Here is a 25,933-nt window from a genome sequence, read left to right as displayed (position 1 = left end):
ATGTCTGTCTCCCGTACACCCAAGAGGTCCAACACGGACAGCGATGAGCTGCAGCTGCTCATTCACCAGCGCGGCCAGATAAAAGGCAAAGTGACAAAAATTAACAACAATTTGGAAAACGCGGAAGATGATCCGTCGTTAATTAGTGTATCGCTACTAAAAGTGTACGGCAAGAAATTGGAAACACATTATGCCGAGTACACAGTAGTCCATCGTGAAGTGATGGAAAAAATCCCACCAACTAGAATAGAAGAACAAGACGAAAAGCTGGATGAGTTTGATGTTCTTCATACCGAAGCGCTCGATCGGCTAGAGCGTCTAGTGGAGAGTTTTGCCAAACCTGTTCCTACGGTTGCTCTCACTAGTGGTGCTGCCCCGGTGATCGTGCAAAATCATCCTTTGCGACCACCGGTACCTTCTTTCGACGGTCGAGTGGAAAATTGGCCGAAATTCAAGGCCATGTTTGAGGATCTTGTGATGAAAAGTGGCGATTCAGATGCCGTCAAACTGCATTACCTTGACAAAGCTCTGGTAGGTGATGCGGCCGGCTTAATTAACGCCAAGATGATACAAGATAACAACTTCAGCCAAGTTTGGAAACAGTTAAAAGAGCAGTTTGAGAACAAACGTGTCATTGTGGATACACACGTTGAAGGTTTGATCCAGCTGAAACCGATGGCGAAAGGCAACTTCAAGGACCTGTTGGAGTTAACAAAGTCATGTGAACGGCATGTTGCAGCGTTGCAGTACCAGGGTCTGGCAGTGGATGAATTGTCTGGTGTTATCATTACGAAGCTGCTAATCTCCCGTTTGGACGATCGCACTCTACAGCTGTGGGAACGGAACCAAGCCCATGGTGAGTTACCAAAGTATGACGATACGTTGCTGTTTTTAAAAGGTGAGTGCCAAATTCTTGAGCGTTTTCAAAATTCTCGTCATCCTGTGGCGGCGAAGGAGCCTTCTTCTAAGCCAATGAAGCCTGTGAATCAAAAGGTCCATACTGTCACGTCCTCTAATTCTGAAAGTCAATGTAAGATTTGTGGTGAAATGCATCGTCATTTTGAGTGCCCCGTTTTTGCCAAGATGCATGTTTCAGACCGCAAAACCAAAGTAAAGCAATTAAGAATTTGTTTTAATTGCCTCCGACCGGGCCACTGTGCCAAAGATTGTTCTTCCAAGCGTACTTGTTCGAAATGTCAAAGACGACACCATACCCTCCTTCACGAAGATTTCCAAGCAAAACCCTCCGAGACGGAAACCCTTTCTGAAAAGGAATCTTGTAGTATCGTCGCCGAAGCTAGTGCAAGTCCCAATGTTTTTCCTTCAACAAGCGCCACGCCATGTTCCTGCAATCATTCACATACTGTAAAAACCGCGATGCTGTTAACTGCCGTTGTGAGCCTCGAGAGTGCCGATAGTCAATCAATTCCTTGTCGAGTGATGTTAGATAGCGGCTCTCAAGTCTCCTTTCTGTCTGAAGCGATTGCCAACCGATTGATGATTTCCCGTGAGCCGGTGTACGTGCCTATTACCGGAATTGGTGGAGCGAAGATTTATGCAAGGGAAAAGCTAACAGTAAAAATCTACTCTCGGTGTTCCAATTTTTCTACTGATGTGGAATGCCTTGTGGTACCAAAAGTAACCAGTATTATTCCTTCCGTTAAGATAGATGTTTCGTCGTGGCCAATTCCCGCTGGATTGCAGTTGGCAGATCCCACCTTCCATGTGCCTAGTAAAATCGACATGTTGATCGGTGCTTCGAAGTTTTTCACACTGTTGAAATCCGGTCAAATTTTTCTTGATGATGGTCTTCCCGAGCTCCATGAAACTCATCTGGGTTGGGTTTTCTCTGGCGAATTCCACACAGAAACCTCCAATGCTGTTTTAGCTCACACTGCATCACTAGGTACTCTTAATGATACAATTAGTCGTTTTTGGGAAGTTGAGGATATTTCGCTGCCTACAAAGGAGAAAGATGAATTAGATACGTGTGAGGAAATTTTTCGGTCTACCCATCGGCGTACGTCAACCGGACGATACATAGTCACGCTCCCTTTCCATGAAGATATTTCCATGCTGCAGGACAACCGATCTGTCGCTCTTCGCCGTTTTCTGATGCTTGAAAGACGATTCAAAAGGGATTCTACCTTGAAAAAACTTTATTCAGAGTTTATTGCTGAGTACGAGGCATTAGGTCATTGTCAAGAAGTAGATGAAGCCAATGATGATCCTTCTCAAGGGCGTTATTATTTGCCTCACCATGCAGTACTGCGACCAACCAGTTCGACAACGAAGTTAAGGGTAGTGTTTAATGCTTCAGCCAAGCCCTATCAAGCAGCCAAGTCTTTAAATGAGGTCCTTCATGTCGGTGGTGTTGTTCAAAGCGATATATTCAGTATCCTTCTCCGATTTCGCTTACATGTCGTCGTGTTTACCGCTGACATAGCCAAAATGTATCGGCAGGTATTAGTTGCTGCATGTCATACTCCATTCCAAAGGATTTTTTGGCGCACGGAATCCAACCAGCGATTACGAGTTTTGGAGCTGCAGACTGTGACGTACGGGACAGCTTCAGCCCCCTTTCTTGCCACCAGAAGCCTGGTCCAGTTGTGCAACGATGAGGGTGATCGATTTCCGCTTGCGTCCAAAATTATCTTAGAAGATTGTTATGTCGACGATATCCTTTCTGGATCCACGAGCGTCGAAGAAGCCGTAGAAGCACAGCGTCAGTTGCAAGAGATGCTTCAGCTTGGTGGATTTCCCATCCACAAGTGGAGTTCAAATTGTTCGAAATTGCTGAGCCAAGTCCCTGAAGAAAATAGGGAGAAATTAGTACGACTGGATTGTCCAACCAACAGCGAAGTAATCAAAACCCTGGGACTCACCTGGAGTCCACAATCAGATGAATTTCTTTTCGTTACGAAGACCTCGGCCGACCCACATGAATTATTCACCAAGAGAAAGGTATTTTCGGAAATTGGAAGGTTGTTCGATCCGTTGGGTTTAGTCTCTCCCATCGTAGTAGTGGCAAAGATTCTTATGCAAAAATTGTGGACCGCTGGCCTATCCTGGGATAAGAATCTTGAAGGAGAACTGCTTGTTTCCTGGTTGAAGTTTCGAGATACTCTGCCACAAATGAATGAAATGACGGTCCCTCGACGTGTTATTTTTCCCAACTTCGTTACTATGGAGATCCATGGATTTTCGGATGCCTCGATTGCTGCGTGCGGAGCGGTTTTATATGTTCGAAGTATTTTTTCCGATGGAAGCGCCGCATTGCGACTGTTATGTAGTAAATCGAAAGTCGCCCCAATAGCAGAATTAAGTATTCCTCGCAAAGAGTTGTTAGCAGCTCGCCTGTTATCCAGACTGATGGTGAAGGTAATCGATACCATAAAGGTAAATTTCGACGACGTTGTTCTCTGGTCTGATAGCCAGATTGTGCTAGCTTGGTTACGCAAACCATTACCAACCCTCCAAGTGTTTGTTCGCAACCGAGTGACTGAGATTATCAATGAAACACAGAATTACACTTGGAAATATGTTCCGACTAAGGAAAATCCCGCGGATATTGTGTCAAGAGGATCGTTGCCTAAAGCCTTACTATCCAATGATTTGTGGTGGAAGGGTCCTCTTTTCTTGCAATCAATAAACTACGAAATTGAATCTCCTGATCCGATATCGGATGATGAATTGCCTGAGATGAAAACGACTGCCTTTATTTCTGCAGTCACCTATAATGTTGATGATCTTCCCGTTTTCGCCAAATTTAGCTCCTTTCGTAAACTGCAAAGGGTAATCGCATATGTTCTACGTTTCATCTCTAACTGCAAAATTAAGAATTGTAATCTCCGCAATCTGAAACGTCACCTCACTGTTTCTGAATTCCGAGAATCGATGATTGTGATCATCAAGGTGGTGCAGCATGAAATCTTAGGAGACGAAATTAGCCGTATTGAAAACAACGAACCGTGTAAAAGAATTGGTTCGCTGAACCCAGTGTACCAGGACGGACTGCTCAGAGTAGGTGGTAGACTAAAAAAATCGTCTATATCAATCATGGCCAAACATCCATACATTTTGCCGAGGCACCCGATTGTCGATCTGTTAATACGCGCTTACCATATTGAAAACTTACACGTTGGACCATCGAGTCTACTAGTAATAATTCGAGGACGGTATTGGTTACTGGAAGGTAGATCTGCTGTAAGGAAAATCACCAGGAGTTGCGTCACCTGTTTTCGTGCCAAACCAACAAAGGCAAGCCAACAAATGGGGAATTTGCCATCTTGTCGCGTGACACCTGCATTTCCATTTGAAGTGACTGGAGTGGATTACGCAGGCCCCATATATGTCAAGAAAGGCCAACGGAAGTCGATGGTTCCAATTTTCAGGGTGCTAAAGCGGAACTGAACGAGCTGTACAGAATGTTTCGATCTCATAGTGTCGATAAAATTGAGGGTTTTTGTCAACCAAAGGAGATAGCTTGGTATTTTATTCCTCCTGAGGCTACGAACTTTGGTGGTCTTTGGGAGGCGGCCGTAAAGAGTGCTAAATATCACTTGAAGCGAACTTTGAAAGATACTCATTTGACTTTCGAGGAATACGTGACAGTTTTGACACAGGTTGAGGCTATATTGAATTCCCGACCACTTTATGCTACGTCACCTGATGCTGACGCCCCCGAGGTATGTACACCTGGACACATTTTACTTGGACGAGCGATTACCGCCATCCCGGAACCAAGTTACCAGAATGTTCCTGTCAACCGTCTTGATCGTTGGCAGTTTGTACAAAGACTACGAGACGAATTTTGGAAGAAATGGAAAAATAACTACTTGCAAACTTTACAACAACGAACCAAGGACCAAATAAGGAAGAATAATCTACAGCCAGGAATGATAGTGCTTCTGGAAGACCAAAATTTGCCACCAATGAGCTGGAAATTGGGAAGGATTATGCGGACATATCCAGGTTCCGATGGACTGGTTCGTACAGTCGACGTCATGGTGGGTAACACTGTTTACAAGCGACCAGTATCAAGGATTGCAGTGCTTCCCATCGAGGATAATATTCAACTATTCGAGAATTGTTCCGAGAATGCTTCTCAGCCCGAGGGAGAATGTTCACGCGCAAGCGCGAATCACCACAGGCACCAACAATAACAACAACAGCATCAAGACATCGAACCACCGCTGCGAAATTAGCCACACCTTTTTTTCGCGTTCTGCCATTTCACATGTTACGTACGAGGCGAGCAGCAGCAGCAGCAACAGGGAAGAAGAAGATTTTTACGCTATATAACCAGTCCGCGCACTAGCGCGGCATTCAGTATTTTTCCACATTTCAATCTGTTAACATCAAGAAGAATAAATGGAGTAGTTTTTAGAGTAAACTAGTGCTTCCTTCACATCCTCTGAAGACGTCCTGGGAAGTAGCAGATGTATATACAGTCCACTCCACTGGCTTAGTGTTGCTGCAGCAGGCTTGCGGACCAAATCGTCCTTTTAAGGACAAGAAAGGTTTATTTTCTCCATCCTGTTATCCGCCGGTGCCTATGCAGAACACAAATGCAGCCCCCCACTGGTTGAGTGCTAGCTGTCGATGGACTTGCGGACCAAACCCGTCCTATTCAGGATTAGAAAGAAGAGTAAATTGTTATCCGCAAGTGCTTGAACAGAACACTCGTTTTCCTGACGGCTCCTAGCTTGAGCGGCAACGTTCCTGTTCGGTCTTGTCAAGACATGTTGCTTATGCCGCAACAAGGCTAGGAAGCGATTTTGTTTCATCCCCCGTGAGCCTGGCACGGCTCCGACAAATGGCTTCTACGATGTCATGACCCAGTAAGTACTGTGAAAGTTAGTCAAATAGAGGCAAGCTTATCTACGCACATTAAAAGTCGTTTGGATTACACTCTGTCTTATATAAAAAGCCATGAAGCATTAGCAGATGTGTATCAAATGATCGGCACTTTCCACATCAGCACTTACAAAAGCTCAACATCACCTATGACACAACCAGTCTTTGCAGATGGGCTCATTAGCCTCACAGTGAAGTAGGCACAGCCATCATATCCCTTGTATATAATGGACATTGTCGTTTTCAACCCGTTGGGGGAGCAATTTTCCCTGGAGAAACTGACAACAAGCATATGCAAGAGTTCGCTTTAAAGGGATGGAGCAAAGAAGACATAAGCAGAATCATCAATTGTAGTGCTCAGAATGGAGGGCAGTTCTTGCTGGAGTCTCGTGCAGATGTAGCAGCTGTTTGTGTCATTATAGGCACACAAAGTGTTACAAATGTAAACGTTATCAAGCAAATATACCAGAAGACCTTTAAGCTATTCCTTACTTAAAACAGAAAGGCTGACAAGAATGTGTGACAAAAACACCTTGGGAGTGGACTTTTAAAGTCCTGATCAAAGACGTAAGTAGTGCTAATGCTATCATGATTGCTTTATCAAGGCAGCATAACCTACAGTACTAACAAATCCAGCACAGGAAAACTAAATGTTTCATCTATCGAAGGTGCCTCTAGGCCTAAGGCTTTAGAACAACTAGTTAAGACCTAGAACAGGACCTGATAACTGGCTTCTTTGTTTTCTTTTCAGCAAACTTTTGATACTTTTCCACGCTGCCTAGCAGTTTCAGCAAAAGTTTAAAATTTGTTAAGAATATTAGAGAATTAATATGAGTTAAAAATAGATAGATAGGGTCAAAGATGGAAGATTTAAATTTAGATTTTCATAATAAAGGGACTAGCCAGTTTTCCATACAAAAAATGCCCCCGAACCTAATTACATTATGGAATGATTCAAACAAAGTACTTGGCCTGGGGAACATTTTGGCAAATTTTCAGATCATTAGACGCCATGTTGAATCAATAATGGCGTCTAGAGTGAATTTCATTTTTCGCAGTTTATTCCTTCCTGTGATGCGAATATCACAGTAAAAAAACGAAAAAGTTTTCAAGAGCATTTTTTTGTATAAATAATATAATTTTTTTAGATTTCTAAAAAATGTGGATGGCGGTCAAATTTTCTTTTGAAAAGTTCAAAAAGCCCAGCAAAAAAAAATATCAGGAGACGACACTTTGTGCTTTCCATGACATTGAAGAAGCTTTCGATTACACGTCTTTCGTTTTAATTATTATGGCTTTTTTTCAAAACGGAATCAACTACAATACAATGAACTAGATTCAAGCAATGTTTTCAAGCAGAGAAACCCATAGAATCATTGGGAGATACATCGGTCACGATCAAAGAATGTCCACAGGGAGTTCTCTCCTCCTTGCCTTGGACACTGGTAGTCGACGCACTCCCTCACAAAATATCGCAGCTTGCTTATGAAGCCATTGCATAAGCCGTCGACATAGAACTTATCGTCGACGCAGTACTGTATATCAAGTTGTTTGTTAGGAGCTATAAACACTACCATATTGTGATGCTTACAAGACGAACTTAATATAAACCCCATAAGAGCAGTCGTTATATTATTCATTCGGTGAAGAAAACATGCCATTACTTCCTCCCTACAGGTTGCAGGTTGAACTTCACCAATGAAGTCAAACTTCTCGGAGTAATTCTGGATGAAAAACTTAACTGGGCTGCCCGCCTAGATTATGTTGCTAAGAAAGCATCCCGTTGGAATCAAATAAAGGGTTGATTCAACTTCATGGGAATCACGGGACTCCAAACTGAACACTGCTCTTTATCATTTAAAGAATATCGAGAGAAGCCGAAAACTGGCGCTTTCTGAACTAGAAAGTTCAGCGCATCTGCTCTGCAACTACGGGGCTCTTGCTTTAGCTAGGCATAACATTCTTCGGAAGTTTCCTTCCTAGAGTCCAAATCCCAAAAGGTCATTTTAATAACAGATGTAGAATTGGGGTACAAGATTATAACTATCTATATTAAGTTCTTCAGTGGGTATGAGCACTGTGTAGAGCAATCGGAGCCTGCCCCAAAAGATGATCCTTAAGACTATCACAGTGGCCTTTTAATTCAATGCCCTTGTAGCATACAAAAAAGCCTCGCTGCGTAATTTGCACAGGGCCTCGCGCGTTGTAACGCCGGCTCTGATTGCTCCTTAACTACCTTCCATTAGCAGGAATCATCAGACTGAGTGAATTAAACCAAGTGAAGGTCCTCCAAAGGGTGACCCGGCCACAACTGTGCCTAATTCTAAGAACTAGTTAAGTCACGAGTAGCGGAAAATAGTTCTTAATACGGAGCAAACGAGATTTCACGGTAAAATTTTGTCAAAATATTGTAAAATACAACAAAAATTTATGATAATTTCGGTCACTAAGAAGCAACGATTCATGATAAATAACTGCTGCTAATTACTCCGCTGACAATGCGACCATGTTGCAAGTTGCAACCCGGAAAGATTAAGTGTTCAGGTTTTTTTTTGGGTAAACGGTTTTGTTCCAGACCATTTTTCAACTTCCGTTTTTGTTTCGCTACTGATGCCATTAGGGTGATTATATATTAGATTTACTCGTGTGATGCTTATAAATTCGCAAAAAAGCATATACTAATAGTTAACTCATGCTCAAATAGTTAATATTCAAAGCGATAAACTTAAACTTTTTATCTACTATCCACTGCATAAACTGTAAATCAATATCATGATTGGTTCATTGGTTCAATACTGGGCAGTGTAAACCATTTCATTGTTTACATTATAGCTACCTAATTCTTATTTATGCTTCTAAACATGCTAGGAAATCTTAAATAAACATTGTCAGCGCTTTTTTATCGAACTCAAAATCGAAATTGCATTTAAGCAGAAATCCGAAACCACGACTTTGCTCTTACCACCATATCTTATAACTAGAGTTACTTGTATTTGTATGCAAATTCCAATTTCTGGCAGCTTCCAATTTCTCGCGCGATAAGCAGCAGCCAACAGCAGGAACAATTGTTGAAGCAAGCAAAAATAGCCTTTAAGGGAAACGAACAAAAGTTAGATATAATTCTAATCTTTTATAATTTGTACTTACATCTGTTTTCAGCATTGACTGCATACAGTATTTTTCTCAACATCACGCAGATTCTTATCTTTTGGTAATCAGTTTTGCAGCAAATCCTGAATAGACGTTGAACATTTTGAACTCTTTTTTCATCCGCAGAGCATCGGAAATTGCCTCAGGGCTTTGTTCCTCTCAACTGCTCTGTGAAATAAACACCCAAGTTTAAACTTGTGGAGTGGAATAATAAATTCCCAAAAATACCTTTTTAAATAAAAGGAAATAATTTAGCTGACATCTTCTAAATCGCTCAATTTGAAACAAATATGTCGTGTGTGTTTCTTGCAATCTACTGTTTAAGGGACTTAAAAAGGTAATTATTTCAAAAGCACATACTTTAACGGATATTCCAGTTCTCAAGCCAGCGATTCTGCTTTTCCTTACCGCGAAACCTGGATTCAAAGTTATATTGTGCCCAGTTTTCTACTTGTTTTCCTCCATTCCAGTAATGTACGGGGAAATTGCCGTAGAAATATCCTGAAAATGGGTGTTTGGAAATGGGAGTTCGCGGTAATAAATATGTTATGCATAAAATATAGACAATATAATGAAAGTATAGAGTTTAAAATACAATCTGCAACGGATTGAGCAAATTCATTGAGGAATTTTCCCGTCTTTCCGATTTTGGAAACATCCGTTGATGGCTATACCTATTTTTGATACATTTACAAATAAACATACTTGATACAGACTTATTATCTTGTTTATATTTGCCAAAGCTCGTTGTGACAAAAATTAGTTTTACACCTTACTGCCAAAATCGTTAAATATCTGTACAGCAAGAGGTCTCCGACTCAATAACAATTCAACTAAATGTGAAAAAGTTCATCTACGCCTAACACCAAAAACTAACACAAAGCAAGTCTTAAAACTAAATCACCATAAAAACATGCTTTAATGCACACTTTAAAACAACAATCTGGTTTGTCTTGTTTAAGTGGAAAAACTAAAGCCACATAGTCCGTATCGCAAAATCATTTTTCAATTATAAATTATTAGTTAAAGGCAAGAAATCCAAAGAAGAGGTTTTAGAGCGAAAGAAATTTGGAACTTACCGATAACGATAGTCATTTGTATTCTTTCCACTTGTTATGCGCCATAATTCGATCTTCACTCCATCCGAACTATAAAACTTATCCAACAATTAGACAGTACAATATTTCAGAACAATTTTTCATTTAGGAACAAACGATTGATTTTAACACATTAAAACAAAATTCTGGAAACACCACCGGACACGTTTCGGACCACCTCGACCATAACTGTTCACGTCTGGGACTTGAATGAACCTACCGGCTCGTACGGTCATCGGCAATCGTAAGGGCCCGGGCTGAAAGTAAATACTAAACACAAGATCATGTCTCCACTCCTACTTGTATAAGTTCGAGCTACAGTGACCAACGATCAACCCCGTTATGTCCTAGCGAATGGATTTTTTTCTTGTATTTTTAATATACTCCGGACCATGACTGCGACACGCGCGAATTCCGCATATTTATGTAAACAACACACACCAGGAGAACGTTCTGCACCAATTAGAAGACGGCTGATCTAAACAAAAAATGCCTGCGAACACTCACGGCCTGCGGCCGGCGAGCACAGGATGCATCAATATTAAATTTCCAAGTAAAGGTTCGATGGTATTTCGTGCTCCTTTTTTAGACAAAACAATCACTGCAGGTTTAGGAATCTGAAGGGAAATTAAGAGACTTGGGGTTGTTTTGATGAGCTGACATCGGCATAATTTGCCTGCCGTTGAAAGGGCTGTTATGCCAAGGACACAGAAGCGCTATTTAAAAAATATTCCAATGCTTTGAAAAAATATTAACCACACTTCGAAACCTATAAACAATTGCTCAAGTATTTTGATAAAATTTTTTAAACTGTCAAGTTCAATTCATTGGTAATTAATGCATTACAATATGTTAATTTAATTTACCATTTTAACGGAATTTTGTATTTTTAAACTTCAGGTCTTGTGGATTTTCGACGAACTTTTGTGTTTCCAGATTTTTGGGTTTCTAAACTGTTTTGTATTTTTTAGCTGTTTTCAGTTTAAGAGCTGTTCAATTTAGATTTTTAAACTTTTTGACTTTTGGGCATTGAGACCTTTGCGAACGTAAACTTATGGACTATTGGAGTTTCGGAATTTTGAACACTTGAATATTTTTAGTTTGTCTGGTTTGACTAACAATAAGGCTCAGTTAGAAAACGTCAAAAATCAAAACGTCAGAAATCCAAAAATACCAAGCGTCAAATGTACAAAAATCTAGAAATCTTTCAACATTGTTGAACTTCTAACGTTTTGAACTATTGGATTATTGTCGTTTGAACTTTTGAGCATTAGACAAACCGTTTCCGTTGCACTAAAAAGTAGAAACAAACATTGGCGTAGCTTAGAAATTTCCCTGGAGGGGGCCTAGGGGGTGCCTTCCAAAAAAAATTTTGATTATGATCTTGTTACTCTGGCTGTCACCGATAGCACAAGGTTTTGCAGGTAAATACCAGGCGGGCTTGATGAGGGTCCGCGCAATTACCAGAAATGTTGGGAGTACAACCTGTCCGCACATCACATCTTTATTGATTTCAAAGCAATATACGATGCAGTCGATCGAGACCAACTATATGGCAGATAATGCACGAACACGGTTTTCCGAATAAACTGGCGCAACTGAGCGGAGCTGCATTGGAGAGAGTGTTGTGTTTCGTGTGCATCTCGGGGATACTTTCGAGTTACTTTGAGACGCGGCGAAAGTTGGGACAAGGTGACGGCTTATTTTGCATATTATTCAACATTGCACTTGAAGGGGTGATCCGACGAAATCAGAATCTAGGACGAGTGTTCCAAACATAAATGCGGCCAAGACCAAATACTCAAAGGAAACAAACGCGTGTCTCTCGCGGACGGTAACTGTTGATGGCGACGAACTAGAAGTGGCAGATGGGTTCGTGTATTTGGGATTGCTGGTGCACACGGACAACAATACTAGTAAGGGGATCGTGTTGGGCATTTAAGCGGGAAATTAGGCTTCCTTTGCATACGCTAAGCATACGCTATGTTCGAGCGGGAGATACTCGGACGATATTTGGCGGAGTACAAACTGAAAGTTACAAGCACTGTTTGGAGAGATTGTCATCGTCATCTGGCGAAAGTCAGTAGACTACAGTGCGACGAAAACAGTTCTCTTTAACAACTGGACCAGTATCAGGAACAGGGATGCTCAACGTGCAAGATGGCTCGACCAGGTTGAAAGTGATTTGCGACTTCTGTGACTGGGAAATTTGATACGAGTGGTCCAAGATGTAGTTCAATGGAGAAGAACGCTTGAAACAGCTAGAGCCGGAGTGGCTACTAAGCTACTCACGACGACGACAACTACGCTTTTACGATGCCTAGTGAAAAAGAAAATATCTAAAGCGGGAACATATACACTGAGTATTTTCCAGGTTTCCGATTCTAATGAGGAAAATTTCTGGAGGGGGCCTGCAGAATTCTGGAGGGGGCCTGGTACCCCAGGCACCCCCTCTAGCTACGCCAATGGAAACAAAACACCATGCGTCTACATAGCAAGCAGCTTTATTTCTTTAAAAAATATATCTTAGAAAATAAAAGTAATGTATTACAGAATTGTTAATATTTAATGTAAAAAATTCTTAGTTTTCAAAAAAAATTAAATAAACAAAACATGTGTAGCCTTTTGGTTACAAATATTATTTGCAATTAGCTTTGCCAATTTAAGATCTGGGTGTCAGTCCCGGCGAAGTGGTTAGCATTCACACCTCTCACGCCGCGGACTCGGGTTTAAATCCCAGCCCCGCAGAAGTCACGAATGACATAAGCTGTTAAAGTGACTATAATCTAACAAAAAAATCTAAGATCTCAATCTGCTCGAATTTCCTTAATCCTAAAACCCTTATTCCACCTCTGAGTAAGCTGTCTTCTTTGGACTCAGGAAACTTTGGACTTACAAGGAAAGTTTTCACTGAAATGGACATCGTTCATTGCTAGCAACCAGCTCCGGATAAGCTATCAACTGTGTGAGTGATAATACTCCAAATCTTTTGGACGAAGCGGTCACGCATGCGGGATGGCTTTATCGAGACGGCATACCGTCATCTGTATGGGTGATAGCACTCCACGTTCACAGAAGGAGCGGTCGCTTAGAGGGCTGTTTATAATCGGGAAGCTTTTAAACTTAAAAAGTTTTAGAAAGGCTAATCCGTAATATAAAACTTTATTATTGCTTGCAAGCCAGAAGAAAAACGAAGTGTGCGCCGGTGATTGTGAACGGTGTTTTATTTTATAACGTATTATGATATAAAATATAATGTGGTTTTGTTCAAGTTAAAATTCAAAAGTAAGCTAATTGTTAATTGTTGAGTATCTGTAAAAATATTAAGTATTGTAACGTTATTGTTGGATCATAAGTGAAACTCGAACAACACTCCGAGAAAAAAAGTGATTCTCCTGCAAATAAAAACATTGATTTAACAATGGATGGATTTAATAAGAAACAAATAGAGTAGAGGATTGCAGTCATATTTCGCCAGTTTGATAAACCAAAAACCTTTTTTCATATTTTTGACACACTAAAAAAATAATTACCACGTTATCATCGTCGTCAGCCATTTAGAGCCAGGGTGGCTCGTGCTGTTTCAAACAGTCCTCTTCATTCAATTCGATTTTGGGGCACTCGTCGCCAATTTGTCGGTCGTCTCAGAAAGCGCAAATTACTTTCGACCTGGGCGAGCCATCTTGCACGTTGAGGCTCTCTGTTCTGGGTGCCGGGGGGGTTGTTGAAGAGAACTGTTTTCGTCGCACTGTCATTCGGCAGCCTTTCGACGAATCTGGCTCACCGTAGCCTACGACTTTCGCCCTGTAGCCCTGTAGCCGCAAGGTTACCGAGTTGCCATGACAAGCGAATGGTCGTGGGTTCGACTCTTAGTAGAATCAGGCCATTCGATGTTAAGTGACTTTAGCATGGGTTTATTCTCAGGCCCCTCCACATCCTTTCTACTGTATTCTGCATTTACTAACAATGAAAGCCTCTTGCCAGGGCAAGTTATTGTAAGAGTGATACTTGCTTGAGGTGCGAATGAAGCTTCTTGTTCAAGGGCAAATTATAGCTTATTCCGCTTCCTGGTTCTAGGAACGAGATTGGTAATGCATAAGGAACACATACATTCACACATACACACCCTCACTCTGTGCTTAACTCTGCTTTACCGACCTTTGAAGCCTTTAGCCGGGACTGGTTATAAGAATGATACTTGCTCGAGGTGCGAACGAAGCCTCTTGTCCAAGGACAAATTGTAACTAGTCTCCGCACTTCCTGGCTCTAGAGCTAGATTGGTTGAAAAGTAGTAAGAAGCGTAGAGGGAAAAAGGGGTAAAAACACACCGAAACCTTAAGCACGGATAATAAGCAGTTCGCTCACTCTATACCGATACTGCAATAACATATAATAACGAAGTGCGGGACAACCCCTGGATAAGATCACAATAGATCAAAATGCTGGTCGTAATGATAATATCCACGCAAAAGAAATACCGACTTTCGCCAGATGTAGGATGCGATTATCGCCAAGCAGTACCTGCAGCTCGTGGTTTATATGCCTCCGTCACTCTCCGCTTTCAGTTTGTGCTCCACCAAATATCGTCCGCAGCACCTTTCGCTCAAACACGGCAAGGGCGCGTATGCTCAGCATTGCAGCTTCACCTTACTTATTACTTACTTATTCAGCCGAGAGCCGGGCTGGCTCTTGCCGTATCAAGAATTCCTCTCCATTGTACTCGGTCCTGGGCTACTCGTCGCCAATTCGCTGCGCGTCTCGACATACGCAAGTCGGTTTCAACCTGGTCGAGCCATCGTGCACGTTGAGCCCCTCTATTCCTGGTGCCGGTGGGGTTCTTGAAGAGAACGGATTTCACTACACAGTCGTCCGGTATCCTTACGACGTGGCCGGCCAGCCGTAGTCTCCCAACTTTCGCCAGGTGTACGATGGGAATCCCTCCAAGCAGTGCCTGTAGCTCGTGATTCATACGTCTCCGCCACTCTCCGCTTTCTGTTTGCACTCCGCCAGAAATAGTCCGCAACAGCTTTCGTTCAAAAACGGCAAGTGCATGTATGTCTTCCGTAAGCAAAGTTACCGTTTCAAGTCCGTAGAGGACTACCGACCTTATTAGCTAGTTTTGTACATCGTCAGCTTTGTGCGGCGGCGTATGCTCCTAGATCGAAACGACTTGCGGAGGGAAAAGTAGGCTCGATTTCCAGCTTGAATGCGTCGTTGGATCTCGTTACTTGTGTTATTGTCGGCGGTGATCAGAGATCGCAAATATGGGTCATTCCAACTCAAACGTACACAAAAATCGGAAAAATTGGATCCGACCATCAGCGATTTTAACCAAAGTCGGCATAACTGTTCATTACAACCCCACAACCAATTTCCCAAAGTATTATGCCGATTGATCAATCCCCCTAGCAGTGACGCTACTTCCTTTTTTTTTACAGACTACAGAAGTCATTTTTCTGATTTAAATATCTCTGAAACGGTTTGATGTGAAGACATGCCAATATACTTTTTCTATGGGTTTTTGGCCGCGCAATCGAATGATGTTATCAGTTTATATTTAAATTGCTAACATCATTCATTTTATTGCAATTTAAAATAAAAAATGCGAGTATCTCAAAACACCCCCAATTTTATTTTCAAATAAAAATGCTCAAAATTTCGCCAGAAAATTCTACATAAGAATCACTTAACTAGAAAAAAACAATATTGGTAGTTTGGGAGATATGGCGTTTTTAATATCTGGGGCATGCGTAATTCTATCTGAATTGTTAGTGAAAGAACTTTTAAGCTCGTCTACCTGAAGTTTCCGGACATTTTCATGACTAAATAATGTACTTTAATGAAAAAGATGCATTTTCAACATAGAATCGGCGTAATAAATTTTGATGTTCTGGATACTTTTGTATATATTTAAATAAAAGTAACAATTTCGAACAAATTTTTATAGTTTTATTATTTAAGTGTGCTAGTTATTTGAGCAATATAATGCATTGTTATGTCGACGGGAAAAACTAGCCCAAAAACGAATGGAATTCAGAAACGGCCTGCCAGCTGATAAAATAAAACTGATTACATCATTCGATTGCGCGGCCAAAAACCCATAGAAAAAGTATATTGGCATGTCTTCACATCAAACTGTTTCCGCGATATTTAAATCAGAAAAATGATTTTTTTTGAAAATCTGTAAAAAAGGAAGTAGCGCCACTGCTAGGGGGATTGATCAATCGGCATAATACTTTGGGAAATTGGTTGTGGGGTCGGAATGAACAATTATGCCGACTTTGGTTAAAATCGCTGATGGTCGAATCCAAACCTTGTGTACGTTTGAGATGGAATGACCCATATACGAACTCATCAACCACTTCGAGTTCATCGCCGTCAATAGTCACTGTCCATGGGAGGTAAACGTTACTTTCTCGGGAGCCTCTTCCTACAATATATTTGGTTTTCGACTCATTAATTTGTAACCCTATCCTCCTAGCCTCCGCTTTTAGTCTGGCATAGATTGCCTCCGCCGTCCCACGGTTTCTAGTAATGATGTCGAGGTCGTCTGCAAAGGCTAGGAGTTAGCTATTGTTGCTGAAGATTGTTCCTCTCGTTTCGATGCCCGCTCGCTGGATCACACCTTCAATAGCGATATTAAATAACATACAGCTTCACCGCACAGTCCATAAAGAACTACCAATCTGATAAGGGTTTTGCGCAGGTACGACAGCGTTTGGTGCTTCTAGATCGTAACGTTTTGCGAAGGGCAAAGTATTGTTGTTGTCCGCGATCCCACGGGTTTGTTTCATTTGAGCCTCTTCCTTTTATGTATTTGGTCTTCGACGTATTTTTTTTAGCCCAATCCTCCTAGATTCCGCAGAATAAGCCGTTACCTTTTCTCAACCGTCGCCGCCTCATAGGGTCTCGAGAGTATCCCCAAGATGCACACGGAACACATCACTCGATCCGCCTTGAGCAGTCAGTTTATCAAAGAAAGCGTGCTCGTGCATTATCTGCCATAGCAGGTCTCGACCAACTGTATCGTATGCTGCTTTGAAATCAATAAAAATGTGATGCGTGTGCACGATATACTCCAGACATTTCTGCAAGATCTGAAATTTTGGTAAAAATTTGGTCCGTAGCGGCGCGAGCCTCCATGAATCCTAATATTTTCCTACGAAACCTTGTGCTACCGCGGTGACAGCTGGCGTAAGAGGACCTGGGAGAGTGCCTTGTAGGTGGCGTTTACCAGCATTATACCGCGTTAGTTGCCGCAGTCGAGGCGAACACCCTTTTCGTACATGGGACAGACCACTCCTTCCATCTATTCCTCTGGTAGCTTCTCCTCCTCCCAAATCTTGGAAAATACCCAGTTTAGAGCCATTACCAGCGTTTCTCGGTCATGTTTATAAAATTTTGCCGGTAGGCTTTGTTGGTCTTCAGTAACCACGGATTTCTTGTTTGGCATCATGGAGATCAGGTGTTGGCACATTAATATCTTCCATGGGCACCTCTAGGTTAACTTCGATTTCGCCTGCTTCTGCAACTTCCCCATTGAGGTGTTCTTCGAAGAATGGACGCAGTTCTATCGACTACCTCGCGCTCATTTGTGATTAGATTCCCTTCCCCCGTCCCAGACCAGCTTTCGGTGTATAACTCTTACAAGACCGGTTCACCTTCAGCTCGAAATAGTTGTTCTAATTCTTCTTGATATTTGTTCTCCTTTTGGCACTTTTGGCAGATCGTGGTCAGCTGGTTCCTTGCTCGTCAGTAATTGACCAAGTTCTCCTTAGTGTAAATACTCAGATAATTTTTCCAAGCAATTTTCGTTCTCTCCACCGCTAGTGGGCATTTCCCATCAAACCAATCGTTTTGTAATCTCCGAGGCTCTGCAGAATGCTGCCAGTACTCTTCGACAGCGATGGCCGTGCATATTCAGTACAGAGACTATAGGTTACAGAGGCGACAAGGCACTCAAAAATCGCCAAATTTTGAATGAAAACGCAGAGTACCATCACAAACAAAAGTAACTCTCCGTTATGATAAAAAATTTTGCGATTTTTGAGTGCCTTGTCGCTTCTCTAATCTATAGTCTCTGTAGTATTCAGCTCCAGTCATCATTGAGGTTTGAAGAATCTAACTCCTCGGAAAAAAGCAGGGCCTCATCCTAGCATTTTTGAACTTTAGAACCTTGAAGTTGGACTTTCGGATTCTGGATTTTTGTACTTCAAAAGTATTGTAGTTATGGATTGTAACAAGTTTAACAAAACTTTAAACTTTTGGACCATTAAAATTATTTGATTTTCCATTTTTTTACATTGGTACCTACCTAAATATATTTAGACTTAAACCTTTGGGTTTTCGAATTTTTAAGCTTTTATGTTTCTGGGCCTTTGAAAGTTTCAGTTTAGATTAGTAGATGTTTGGACAGTTGGACTTCAGGGTTTTTTAACAATTTATTTTTGTTCAGTTTTAGAATTTTTCTTTTAAACTTTTGGATTTGGATTTGGAACTTTTGGAAGAGAAATTTTCTGTACAAATGCATAAACTGTATTCTGTATCTGCCGGTTCAAAACTGTATCGGTAATAATAAACAAATATTGGGTTTGTACCAATTGCGTATTGTCTCTCGATTTTTATTTGGTTTTAAATGGTCATCTGACATGATTGGACAGCATACAAGACACATGACACCAAATAAGCAACAAGATTATCGCAAATAACTAAACACTATTCTTTCGGATATTTGCTGTTTTCCGGGCCGTCATCTTCTGTATTATTCAAGAGACCTCGAATAAAAACTGTGATATTTTTATGCTTCGATACACATAAATCATTAGAAACAGTCAATGGTATTTTAACACCTCAATAGGTGGATTTTAAAATAATAAGTGGTTTCTTTCAGTAAAAAATAAGTTGCCGACAGTTACAAATATCTAATATATTTTTACTCTTTCATGAAATTTCGTTTATATTTTCATCAATGACAATACTCCTTAAGATATATCATTCTAATTATTTTTATTTTAGTTTAATTTGACGCTTTTGTACTTAAATTAAGGATAAAAATTCTCTAAAGTAACTTCTTGATGGAAATTGTTTCGACGCATTTAGTTTGCATTTTTCGTATTAATTTAGAAATAGCTTATTACAATAACCTATTACTAACAGACAGTCAGACAGTTTGAAAAAACGACATAAATTGGTGTTTATAAGTGAATATAATCTCTTGTATTATTCTTACTGCTTTGCTATAAATGTTTTTTTTTCTTTTCATAAGGATTTAAAATATGTTTATAAAGTCGACCTACGACTTTGGATTATTATTATTATAGTATGAGAGTCATCAAACAAGTCTGTGAAACTTTTTTGTTTTTTTTTCGCGCTTTTACTCGTGACTTAAAGCTAGTATATCAGAGGAACGACACGATAGGAAAAACACGAGATGCAGTCCTAGGCTGAATTAAATAGGCAACAAATATAAAGAGTCGATCATCATTGATATAATCAAATTACGAAAGCCACCGGCGTGAGAAAGAATTACGAGGGTTCCTTGGTACCTGGTTGGCTATTATCGAAAATTTATTAGAGATTTTGCAACGATTGCCAAACCCTTAACTAAAGCATTTGGGAAAGGAGAAAAAATTAGCCACTCTAAAGAGTTTGTAGATGTATATCTGTAATGTGTATGTAAAATGTATAAATATTTTAACAGGAAGCGATATCCTTCAATATCCCGATTTCGCAAAGCCTTTCATCTTGACAACGGATGCATCAAACTATGCCGTTGGCGCCGTTTTATCACAGGGACAAATTGGTAGCGACAAACCAATCGCTTTCGATTTGTTTCTATCAGCAGTCGATAAGTTTTCAAAATTTGGAATTCTCGTTCCTACAAAACCTAGAACGATAAACAACATTCGAAAAGGACTTACTAAAATTATTCCTTGCACGGCACTTCAAGTCTTATAGTGTGCTATAACGAACCGGCACTGGAATCATTAGAAATAAGAGGTCTTCTGCAGAATTTGAACATCGAGGTACATTACCATCCTCCAAACCACAGTGAAAGGAACGGGACAGTTCTCAAGATTCCACTCTACAGTAGCAGAAATCTTTCGATGCATTCAAGATAACTATTCAGGGTTAAGTAAAAAAGAAAAATTTCGAATAGCTTGCTCGCTGTATAATAATACCATTCACTCCGCTACGAAGTTAAAATCACGCGAAATATTTAATGGTCTTAAAGACGGGACCGAAAGAAACCTGGACGTCGTAAAAATGCTAGAAGACCGAAACAAATTTTACGACGAAATAATACTTCAACTTGAGAAATTCAAAAAGAGAGATTTGAAGTAGCGTAATAAAAATAGACAATCCCACCAATTATAGAAGAGGATCAAACTGTCTTCAACAGAGTACAAGGAATCAAAAAGAAAACAAAAGAATAATATCTGCCGGTTACAGCCATCGGAAACAGAGACCGATATTTACACAAAGAAAACATTAAAAGATTTAAACATTCTTATTTTTGTTTCACAGGACCATGGCAGCGATTCTACCATTCGTCACCCTATTCATTGCGCTATCCAATGCCCAAAACATTCAAATTCATGACCTGGCCCGAAACCCTGGTCTACTCACACTCCAAACCGGAAACAGTCTAATCAAAAACGGACATCACAAAATCTACCATGAAGTTGACCTAGATAAATACTACCCAATACCGGTAAAACAATCATTGACGAACTGAAAATATGCCAGAACTTCAAAGACATGACAGACCTCCTACAAGAAAAACTCACAACAGAAACTAATCTGTATAATAACCTTTATCCAAAAAAGAGGTAGAGAAGAGGATTGCTAAATTTCTTAGGTTCTGGGATAAAGTTTATTACAGGCAACTTAGACGAACAAGATCTCATACAGATCCACCTAACAGCAAGTAATTGAAAACTAGTTAGACAGAACAACCAACAAGTCCAAATTAACATGCAACTTCAAGAAAGAATGAACATAATCATAAGACACATGAATGAAAAGCAAAGCTTAATAGCCAAACAAATAATCAAAGCTAGAGAGAACATGCTAGTTCACATGCAGACGAATCAAAATTTCACCGCTCTCACCAATAGTGAGTCATCATAAAGAATTCATTGAAAATCACCTCGACACAACTTTCGAAACTGTTCAGCTAGCAAAACTCAACATAATTCCAAAACATTTTCTAGAAGCAAATGAACTAAATTTTATTACAGAAAGACTCCAGGCGCAGAACTTAACTTTATTGAGCACAGACCAAGCATACGACTGTTTAGGAATCAAAGCTTTAAACAAAGGTTCAAAAATTTACCTAATCATTCTTATACCACAGATAGAGAATAGAGTCTACAAGCACCTCTTACTAGAGCCACTACCTGTATGCTTTTAGATAGCTGATATGTAGATTTTAAGACAACTAAACAAAAAGATTTTAGCGGACAAGTTCCCCTTGCCATGCATAGATGATATCCTACACCATCTGAGCACCATCAACCATGGCAAGACACAATTCGAGTCCCTATGTGGTATAAACAATAATTAAATTTAATAATCATCCCAAAAAGGTTACAAAGCATACAGCCATATCATAGAGCCCTAAAATCATAAAACCTTCCAGTGGAGAAACCACTTTGTTGCACAAAGCATTCTATTATTTGATAGACGCTGATCGTGTCTCGAATTTCGATTTGCCTTAAACGGGTGAATCAGGTATATGGAACCAACATATATCATATGGCGACCTATTGACAGTGGCACGATACCGTGCAGTGCAGTGTTTGGAGAATTCGCGAAAAAACAATTTACTACAAAACCGCGTTTAAGCATGTGCTAAAATGTGAAATTTTACATTAGGCAATTTTGGCCGCTACTTTATATGGAGTCCTTCTTATGTGCGCCGGAGAGTATTCAAAATGATATTACCATGAAAAGGGAATAGTTAGTGGCTTTTACAAGACATCATAGGAACTATTGGCAGTGGCACAACAACGTGCAGTGAGCCATCCACGCGATTTCAAGAAGCGTCAATAAGAAGAAAAATATATATATAATAATAACAATGCCAAGTGAACCAAGCGGACCAAGTGAAGTAAACACCTGCTAATACCACAAGTTAATATTGACAATAGCATGAACAAAAAGTGACTTTAAGTGTAAAATAAAGAAGGGCAACTACCTCGCCCATGGAAGCGGTAAACAGTGACAAAAAAGAGAGAAGATAACAATTACAGCTACGCAAAGGAATGGCAGATTTGTGGGATGATTTCGATAGCATCCTGGAGTATTATCAAGTCTGGGACTCGGCTATAAGACGGGATCAGGAACTGCTGCCAGAAAAATTCCATGGACAACAAGAGTATATACGAGTACCGATCTCATTTTTCTACAGAGGAGATCTGGTAGTAAGGCACACTACGTTTGCTCGACGATACGTAAATGAATGGGAGCTGTAGAAAACACGTAGTAAGCACCACACAATGGGATCCATTGATAGCTATTTCGTCATTTATAAATGCATATTATGCAATGAACTAGGGCACGAGTGTAACCCTTGCTTAGAAGCCAACTACAGAAAAGAGCTTATCGAGACCGCCAGAGAGGAAGCGCGAGAAGAGGAGGAATTCCAGCCGTCAGAGTGGAATCCAGTAGAGCCAGCTACGGAAGGCACGCCAATGACCAGGGAGGAGGCGAATGACCTGTTTCAACAAGCCTACGAGGAATGGGAATATCAAACTTATATCCAGCAGGAGGAGCCACAACCAGCAGACGAAGGGACATTGGAGATTATCGACAATAACCGCTATGGAGGAATATCAGGAATAATTCCAAGGTAAAACCAAAACTTATTGAAAAGAAGAAAAACGTTTTACTATTTTGTTCAAAAAAAAAAAAATTTTTTTTTCCTCAAATATTAACTTCAAACGAAAATTAGAATTAACTATAGTGACCTTTCCTTTAAAGTTACCACTACCAAAAATAATTAAATAGTCAAATTAAGGTTATTCCTTTTAATTTTAGATTAATTTTTTTACTATCAAATTACAAAACTAAACCATCATTTCATAGTTTAAATTTTACCTAAAAACAATTACCATTTTAAATTTTCCATTTGTATATAAAAAAATACTTACAATTAAAATCATTTTTTCCTTAAAATTTAATTTGAGTTTCAGTACCAATAATTTATAACTGAACAATTTTTTTTTACTAATTAAAATAAAAATCAAACTTAAATAGCATTTATATTAAAAAATTCACTAATACTAAATACTTCACGAATTTTGCCTTACTAATTAACTAATATTAATCACTTAAACAATATTAAAATAATAATAACTCAATTAATACATACTTAAAACATACAGCTTAAAATAACTTTTTACTGTCATTTTAAAACTCATTTATGATATAAAATTTATCATCGAACGAAGATTGAACGAACGAATGCTGATATCAAGAGTACTCTAACCAATCCAGAGTATTACTTATAAATTATAGTTAAACGACTATATTTTTTGAACAACAGAAGCTAAATTGTTCAATTAATCATGGCTAATTTATTGGCTGACGATTTGCGTCGGATAATTGGTCAAAAAGTAGAGAGTCCAGCAATAACATTGCAGGTTAGAAATTCAGTGGAAAAGAGTGTTCTGGAAATTTTAGAAAACCGACAGATGATTGCAATCTTAAGTAAAAGAGGTGATCATTATGCGATCAAAAATAAGGTTCTACAGTATATTGAAACTGTGGACAATTTTAATGTGAGGGCTAAAGATATAGTGCAATTGATGCGCGCAGTATCAAAATCCATTACATCCATATTATTTACAATATGCCTTTGGATGTTTGACGCATTTATTATTAGAGGCTTAACACAATTATTATTACAGGCATATTGACGCACGAGGAGGCGTTAGAATTAAATGTAGGAGGAAGAGTAGTTGCGTTCGCATACTAAAGCGATTATTTTTCGACAAAGGTTATGAATACATGTTGAATTTTCTTTTGATATTAAATTTTCTTTTACCAACAACTTAATTTAAAAATTAAATTTACTTATAAACTAAAATATTTTTAAAATATCTCTTAATATACCTTAATTTAAAATAACTCTTAATGAAAATACATTAAATAAAATTCTGAATTATAGCACATAAAAACCTATATGTGTTAACAATAAATCAACATTGTTATAATTACCAAAAAGAATACATATAATTTTTAAAACGCGTACAATTTAAGGCAAATTGACCTTGTTTATGAAAAGAGAAAGTGAAGATAAAATATAAAAATGAAGCAATTATCCTCAAAACACCACCAATATCCTATTAATTCCTTACTTTAGTACACATGACTGATCACCATGGTGTGCTACTTTCCTAGTTACTTTGTAATAACTTTCCCAAACCTTCGAAGTAACAATATTCCAAAACTATCCAACTATGCCAAATTTTGTCACAATTACTATACAACAAATTTTTATCCCCTATCCATTTATCCCATCTGCTGACAAATAATAAAGAGCATAGCGTTAAGCTAGGCTTGTCTTGTGAGGCCTTAGTCATAAGTCTTTCACATACTTGAAATTCGTAGTAAGGTATAGAATATAAGAAGAAAGATAAAGAAGAAAAATGAAATAATTATATTCCTGGGAGCATTTTATTTTGAAATTAGGAAAGCAGGCCTGCACCTATTAAAAGTTATATATATATATGTTATATTAGCCCCAGATGCCCGAACCAAAATAAAGGTTATCGGATGCCCGGGAGGTGTAAGTTGTCTGCGCAGACTCAAGCGTCTGGATCGAAGCAGTACAAGAAGTAGGCATAGATACTAGAATCTATTAGCTGAATATTATATTTTACCCGGTTGCCTGCTCATAAGAAGACCAGAAGGACGTCAATAAACACAAAATAAAGTGAATAAAAATGAAAAGAGAAGTAATATGAAAAGAAGAAATCCCACCACATAAAAGTTACACACAACATTTAACAACGCATTGTTGTGTCACGTTAAAGAGATGTGTACAATAAGTATGCACAATTTTTCTCAAAAGCGTATTTTTTTATCAGTATACGCAGAAATTTTTTATATGTGCATATCATTTTAAACTATATGCATGAAATTTAATACGAGAACGAATGTATGATGTAAAGTGACAATATAGTGGAAGTCAAAATCTAAAAAGTTTTGCTCTTCCAGATGTTACAGTATGAAAGAGAGATAATGTACGGTGTGAATGTGAGAATGTATCACTTCATACAATAAAAATGGAAGTCAAACATTAAACCGTTTGCTCTTCTAGATATCATAGCATGTTATAAATGCTGAATTGAATTGAATTGTAGACTACTTTTAGTCTAGTAAAGTTAGCTATGAATAAAGCCTTATGAAACTCAATGAAGTTTTAAAAATTAAGTACAGAAAAAAAATTTTTTTTTACCAAATAAGGTATAAACAAGATTTCACACACAAAACTTTGATTAAAATACAAATCAATATTTTGATTTCAGTTTGAAAATGTATATTTTTACCTGTACTAAAAATAGACATTTAAAAAGTATGAACTTACGATATATTGCGAGTACTACTCTAAGAAATATATCTACCATAGATAAATAACAAAAAAAAAAAAATTTCGATACAAATTTTTCCTACTATTCTCATATTTTAACGAATTATCACCATATTTTCTCATATTTTAACGAATTATTACCAATTAAATTAAACCCATAAAACAACATTCATCCATAACAACCATAACAAAAATCATAAAATAACACTTTTTCAGTTTAAAGAAA

At 39.0% G+C, this 25,933-nt stretch overlaps 1 protein-coding gene across 1 annotated transcript; it reads left to right on the top strand.

Moving 5' to 3' along the window:
- LOC128744451 (uncharacterized) lies at positions 1–22,585 on the top strand. Its single transcript, XM_053841480.1, has 3 exons — positions 1–4,023; positions 4,395–4,688; positions 22,364–22,585. Exons 1-3 carry the CDS (start codon positions 1–3, stop codon positions 22,583–22,585), a joined length of 4,539 nt encoding a protein of 1,512 aa, XP_053697455.1.
- The last annotated feature ends 3,348 nt before the right edge of the window (positions 22,586–25,933 follow it).

The sequence above is a fragment of the Sabethes cyaneus genome, chromosome 3 (assembly GCF_943734655.1).
Source record: "Sabethes cyaneus chromosome 3, idSabCyanKW18_F2, whole genome shotgun sequence".
In the NCBI taxonomy this organism is placed as follows: domain Eukaryota; kingdom Metazoa; phylum Arthropoda; class Insecta; order Diptera; family Culicidae; genus Sabethes; species Sabethes cyaneus.
This window is presented reverse-complemented; position numbering and strand designations above follow the sequence as displayed.

Excerpts from the sequence above, each read along its gene's own strand:
- LOC128744451 (XM_053841480.1), top strand. The coding sequence starts at position 1 with ATGTCTGTCTCCCGTACACCCAAGAGGTCCAACACGGACAGCGATGAG. Across the intron at positions 4,024-4,394 it reads ACCAGGACGGACTGCTCAGA|GGTGCTAAAGCGGAACTGAA; the intron begins GTAGGTGGTAGA and ends TCCAATTTTCAG. Across the intron at positions 4,689-22,363 it reads CTGATGCTGACGCCCCCGAG|CTACGCAAAGGAATGGCAGA; the intron begins GTATGTACACCT and ends TAACAATTACAG.